Source organism: Arachis ipaensis, chromosome B09, assembly GCF_000816755.2.
Source record: "Arachis ipaensis cultivar K30076 chromosome B09, Araip1.1, whole genome shotgun sequence".
NCBI lineage: Eukaryota > Viridiplantae > Streptophyta > Magnoliopsida > Fabales > Fabaceae > Arachis > Arachis ipaensis.
Window position 1 is genome coordinate 140,640,462 of NC_029793.2, and position 6,591 is coordinate 140,647,052.

A 6,591-nucleotide genomic window follows, 5' to 3' on the forward strand; every position below is an offset into this window, starting at 1 on the left:
AACTCCTCGAATTTTTTATTTATATAAATAAATTAAATATATTAATTACAGATTTTCGTAATTTGTAGCGTTTTTACGAAAATGCGTAACTAGTCACATTTTATTTACAGAGTAAACGAATTCAAATTAGGCTATTTCATTTACACAGTAAATAAAATAAACACGTGTCGTGTCGGCAACCGTATTTCGTTTACTGTGTAAAAGAAATATGCCTAATTTCAATTCATTCACTCTGTAAACGAAATACGTGGAACAATGCAAGGCTGGATGGAAATCCGGTGGCCCGGCATGTGCTTCGCCCTCCACCGATCATACCACTCCTGATGCTTCGTAGGCTACCAGACGTCCTCACCCCTGCCAGTGGTAGTCAAAAACCAGTCGACGTTGACCGACGGTCCTGGAACAGGCTGCTTGCCGTTGAACTGGCGCTTGACCCTGTCAGCCTAATAAAACTCCACGATGTTGAAGCAGACGAGGGGGATAACGGACATCCAAGTCTCCCACTCTGCCTCCTCTCTCAGCCACTGCGGACATATACCCTGGAAAACGGGATCATTGTACGGGGTCCATACAAACTGCAAATTAAACATATGAACTACATTTTAGTACTGACATTAGTTTAAATAATTTCAGTAGGAGAGAAAAACGTCAACATACTAAATCCATAACTCGCATACCTCATCAAAAAGGACCCTATCCAAATTCTGGCGCCATCGTAGGAGTCTCTGCTGGTGGTAATCCATGGTCTGCTGCTCAAGTCCGATCAATCTGTGGCCAACATCAAGTACAACCAGTATCTCATTAGTTGACATTGTAATTGAAGTGCAAAAACAGGTTCCAAACGTAGCTAAAGTAACGTTATATATACCTCGCAGCCATCGGGAACATGTAGACTGCTCGATCAGGTGGACACAATCGAGGGAACCTCTGATAGATCTAAGACACCAACAGAGGAGTACATCCGGTAATGTCCGTGGTCCGGCGGTGGGCTGCATGGCAAAGGGAATGGTACGTCCATGCCAGCACTGCAGAACCCCATGACAACCTGCGACACCTCTCAAAATCATCTAGAAGCGGCAGCCACCTAAGATGAACGGTATTGTTCAATTTATCAGTCAGTAAGTAGCCCCCGATCATCAGTATGATGTAGCACCTTGCGTACTATCGCAAGGTGTCCGGATCAGATGTATCTGGCGGCATCTGTCATAGCCGATCGCGCAGCCATGTCACCTTCAGCGAGAAAGCCTCTCTCCTCTGAGCTCCCTGCTAGACAACTACAGGTGGCCTGGCTCCGAGTAAACACTCGACTAACTCCCAAGCCTCAGTGTGGTAGTGGGCCTGGAAGTCACGAAAGCAACCACCAACGGGATCACCATCTGCGCGCAATCCGAGGTGGTAGACGACGTCCTGCAGTGTGATCGTACACTCACCCCATGGCATGTAAAATGTGTGAGTCTCCGGTCGCCAACGCTCTACGAATGCTGTGATCATCGCGTTGTCGAACATGAAGTCTCTCAGTGGGACGGCGTCTCCGAAACCAGCCTCCCTCAGGTACGGGAGAATGGCATCGGGTGGTGGAACTCTGTGGCTAATTCTCCGGGGCAGAAGTAGTCGTCCCAACTGATAAACAAATATATAAAAATGTTTTCAAATTACATGCGGGCCTCTCGATCATGTTACTTTAAACTTAATATATAAAAATTTAATATATTCTTGCATATATAATATGATATTTAATGAAAAAATAATTACATTTATTAAATGGTACATAACATAATTAAATGTGTTTGTGTACTTAGTTTAAATTTCGGTGACATAAATTACATTGGTAAAAGGTTTTCGATTTTAACATACATTATACCATGCAATAAAGTAGCGTACACCAATTGAATCCCTAACTCAAAGTTCCTCTAACATCCTACAAACACGTTCGACCTACTTACAACTACATATTGCTATAACTAGAATCTATTTAGGCACTACTTCTACAATCAACTACGTATAAGGCTAACATGTCAACTGTCTCACGTACTATAAAAATAAATAATAAAATAAACAGCAACACCAACCTCAAAGTCCTCTGCTCCGGCGACATGCCACGTGGCGTTTAGCCTGTTAATGCACGCATCGTTCGCCATAATGTTCAACTGAGCCGCCGGTTTGGTCAAACAAGGATAAAATGGATAAAAAAGGTAAGGTGAACAGTAACTTTTGACTTCTTCAATGACGGTAAACGAAACCTCTTAAATAAGCGTCACTGAGCCTATTTCATTTACAGAGTAAACGAATTGAAATTAGGCGTATTTCATTTACACTGTAAACAAAATAGGAGCGTTGCAGAACACGTGTGCACACGTCATAGGACCGCCCATTTACAATCTTATTTTGTTTACACAATAAACGAAATACGCCTAATTTCAATTCATTTACAGAATAAATAAAATGTAACATGTTACGCATTTTTGTAAAAACGCTACAAATTATGAAAATCCGTAATTAATATATTTAATTTATTTATATAAATAAAAAAACCTAACTCCTCCTCCAAATTCATAACTAAAAAAATGAGCCTCTAAGCGCCCCAATACCCAAATACACAAAAAAGTGAAAAACACATGCACACTGAAATTTACTTTCGGGAAAAAGTTTAATAATACAAAAAAGAGAAGAGAACACAATAAAAGAAAAGAAAAGAAGAAGCGAAGGAAAGGGAAGAGAAGACAACCAGTTTCAGAAAAGAAGAGAGTGGGTGTGTTGAGGATGAGGTTGAAGTTGAGGAAGGAATTCTTCCCCTTCTATTCGAAATCGAAACTCATCAATCATAATACTAATCACAATTATCTGACACGTCATTACCGTCAACTGCACTCCTCCGCAGCGGATCTCTCAGCTCCGGCGACGGCGACGGCGACGGCGACGAAGACGACCACCGACTTGGTCTCGTTGACCCGCCACTATGCCACCTGCTATTGGCAGCTCTCCAAAGCTCGCCTAAGGTTTCCACACTCTCTTCCTAATCCTATTATTCAATTTCCTCAATTCATTTTTAGGGATTTGGAATTAGAATCAATCAATGAAATGGCAGCATGCTCGTGGTTGCGACATCTGGCACCGGATTTGTCCTCGGAAGCACCAGTGCTGTTGATCTTTCCGCTCTCTCTTGGACCTGTATGGGTACCATGATGGTTGCTGCTTCCGCCAACTCTCTCAATCAGGTTTTTGAGGTAAAAAATGATGCCAAAATGAAGAGAACGAGTCGAAGGCCTCTACCTTCAGGACGAATTTCAATACCTCACGCAGTTGGATGGGCATCCTCTGTTGGTTTAGGTGGCACTGCACTCCTTGCCACTCAGGTACTTCCAATGCATTTGCTCCTTTCTTCATTTGTATGCACTAAAAAATTGTTGTACACGATTATTTGCTATGATCGCTCGCTCTTAGAAGTTTTACAATCACAGGTATTTGATTGGATCATACTGTAAAACTTGTTAACTCTATCAGCAATGGAAATATGAAAATGAAACTCCAAATAGTAAATACATTGCTTAGCGAGGTTTGATTGATGTGATTTGGATTGGGGGACTAATATTGCATCTTTCTGACAAGGTTTTTCCAGGCTAATTTGTTGGCTGCTGGCCTTGCTGCTTCCAACCTTGTTTTGTATGCATTCGTGTATACTCCGTTGAAGCAGATTCATCCTGTTAATACATGGGTGGGGGCTGTTGTCGGAGCTATTCCACCACTTCTGGGGTAAACAATTAACTATCTTAAATTTTCTTTTGTCTTTCTTATGTGTTGTAAGTTTCAAAATGCTTGAGAGATATACATAACATTGATTTATCTTTCAACCATGTTATAGTTAGTGATGTGCGAGCCTCTAGTTTGCCTATCTCATATCAAGGGGAGCCTATCCATAAACGTCTGGCTTCTAAGTCAATCATCTTCTTTAGTCATTAAATCCTAATATGATTCATGCTCCTGTTTCACTATCCCTTTTATGCTTTGGTGTGTTATCTGTATGGATGTGTGTGAGCCCCTGTACTAGCTTGGCATACTATGTGATGAACAAATATGGTATCCATATTGATTTTGGCTTCTTGATACCAGATGGGCTGCAGCTTCTGGTGATATTTGCCTAAATGCAATGATTCTTCCAGCTGCTTTGTATTTTTGGCAGTTACCTCATTTTATGGCCCTTGCCTACATGTGCCGGGATGATTATGCTGCAGGAGGGTATGTTCTTATATCTTTGTTTATTTTGGTGAATTTCGTTTTATCTTGCAATCATTTAAAGATGGTCCAAAAACTATTAGCTATATGGCAACACCTTATTTGCTTATTAACGTTTATGAGTGTGCATTGCAAATTTAGGTTTAAGATGTACTCTCTTGCTGATGAATCTGGGCGGAGAACAGCACTTGTGGCTTTGAGGAACTCAATATATCTTATACCTTTGGGGTTCTTAACTTATGATTGTGAGTTGATATTTTCTCCTAGTCGAAGTGCTTTATTAAATGCTCTTTTCCGTGATCTTTTTCTTCTTTTAGTTATTTGGTGCGAATATTGATCATGATACTGGTACCATGATAGGATATCTTACAAAATATCCTTTCATGCAAAACCTCATAAGCATCCTTTTCTCCTTGCATAAGATTCTGATTTTGGCTTGAAAATTTACAGAGTTGTGTTAAATTTTAGTTTTTTTTTTTTACAATAATAGAAGTTCATATACTTAATCAAATCAATAGACATCATTGTAGCAGTTGGTTCCTTAAGATGACTATAATATTCACCATTTTGGTACATGTCAGTAGTGAGTGCTTTGGCAACAAGAAGAATAATGAGACTCATGTTTTTGCGTCTTTTAACAGGGGGTGTGACCTCTGAATGGTTCTGTCTCGAGTCCACTGCACTTACCCTTGCAATAAGTGCTGCGGCATTTTCATTCTACAGAGACCGCACTAGAGAAAAGGCTAGAAGAATGTTCCATGCCAGCCTTCTTTATCTTCCTGTGTTTATGTCCGGGCTTTTAATTCATCGTCGTTCTGATAACCAACAACCTTTAGAAGACAATGCAACGAGTTTCGTGAAGTCTTCATCCTCTGCAGAGACTATAGAGCTGGAAGATGAAAATGGTAACCAGAAGATGGAGAGACAATCCAATCGGAGACAAGCACGGCCACCAGTAGCGTACGCCTCAGCTGCCCCTTTTCCATTTTTGCCTGCTCCTTCATATAATGTCCCTTGATATCTAGTTTTCGGGTTTGTTATTTAACACATTTTTGTTACGGAGTTTTGTTTTGTTTTTGTATATTCATTGAAATGGTATTCTGATTGGCTGCCTTAAGCAGTTAAAGGGTGATTTTATTATGTTCGCATTAAAAATTCCAGAAGAATCAGCTATCCGGAATAAAGGATAGGATTTCAACGTTATTTCACAGTGGAATAATAATGTACAATTATATTTCTTCCCCTTTCCCTTCTTTCTTCAATTTCTGTTTCCCTTTGTGTCCCGTTTTACTCCCATTTTCAAGATGTTTATAGGAATAATATGATTAGAGCGGATGGAATTTTTTTTCTTGGATAACCACCATGTCAACACCAAAGACTTGAATGAATTAGATAGATGCCAAGGAGAGTTGGCACAGATGCACAAAGGCTTAGAACAGTGCCTAGGGGTGTCAAAAATCTCCAGGAGGCGGGGATCCCCGCGGGGACTGCCCCGAATGGGGCCCCGTTGGTGGGGAATTTTCCCCGTGGGCATGGGGATGGGAAGCAAAATTCCCCCGAGACAGGCGCGGGGACCCGAGCGGGGATCCCCGCCCCATCCCCGATAATTCTCCGAATGTTTGAAATTTCTTAAATAACCTTACTTTATTTCTAACATAGGTGGGTTTTTTAGTAATTTTACCAATTAAAAAAATCCTAACCCTATTATTCAGTCTTCCCTATTCACTGTGTTGTATAATTTTGATTTCTCTCCTTCTATGTATCTAAAGCAATTAGACATATAGGGTTTATAATTTTGAAATAGTTAGGGTTTGATTTTGAAATAGTTGCTTGATTTTCTCTCCTTCTATGTATCTAAAGCAATTATGATTTCTCTTGCTGACCATCAAAGAATACTTGATGTTAAAGATTATATCTTATTGCTTTTTTTAGAATGGAAGTTGTATTTTAAGATTTTATTTTATAGATTATAATTTGCTATGTTGTATTTCTGGACTTATAATCTTGGATAAGATATGTTTGTGTGTTTGTAATAGTATTTTGTAGTTTTTATTGAGCAATCTGGAAATCATTTATGTAAGCGTTTATTAAGCCTATAGAACTTATGCAAGACTAGTTGTATTATTGCAAGTTAAATGAGAATTGGTTGCAAATAATTTTCTACATACAATAGGATCACCATTGTAATAAACGAGAGCTTCATTGTTGTGTGCTAAACGACAGCTTCATTGTTGTACACAATTTTTTTAACAAGCAACAGTCGAAATTTCTTTATTTATTTCGGATCTTTGACTTTATGAAAAAATTTTACAATAGCTATTTTTTTATTTCTTATTAAAAATATCTAACTAAAAATACTAT

At 39.3% G+C, this 6,591-nt stretch overlaps 1 protein-coding gene across 1 annotated transcript; it reads left to right on the forward strand.

Moving 5' to 3' along the window:
- On the forward strand, nt 2,563–5,478 carry LOC107618144 (protoheme IX farnesyltransferase, mitochondrial). The gene is made up of 6 exons (XM_016320099.2): nt 2,563–2,996; nt 3,086–3,353; nt 3,617–3,750; nt 4,108–4,233; nt 4,372–4,475; nt 4,872–5,478. Exons 1-6 carry the CDS (start codon nt 2,761–2,763, stop codon nt 5,246–5,248), a joined length of 1,245 nt encoding a protein of 414 aa, XP_016175585.1. The 5' UTR covers nt 2,563–2,760; the 3' UTR covers nt 5,249–5,478.

Bases quoted from the DNA above. Each gene is read 5' to 3' on its own strand.
- LOC107618144 (XM_016320099.2), top strand. From the start codon at position 2,761: ATGAGGTTGAAGTTGAGGAAGGAATTCTTCCCCTTCTATTCGAAATCG. The intron at 2,997-3,085 runs GTTTCCACACTC...ATGAAATGGCAG, and splicing joins CTCTCCAAAGCTCGCCTAAG to CATGCTCGTGGTTGCGACAT. The intron at 4,234-4,371 runs GTATGTTCTTAT...TTGCAAATTTAG, and splicing joins GATGATTATGCTGCAGGAGG to GTTTAAGATGTACTCTCTTG.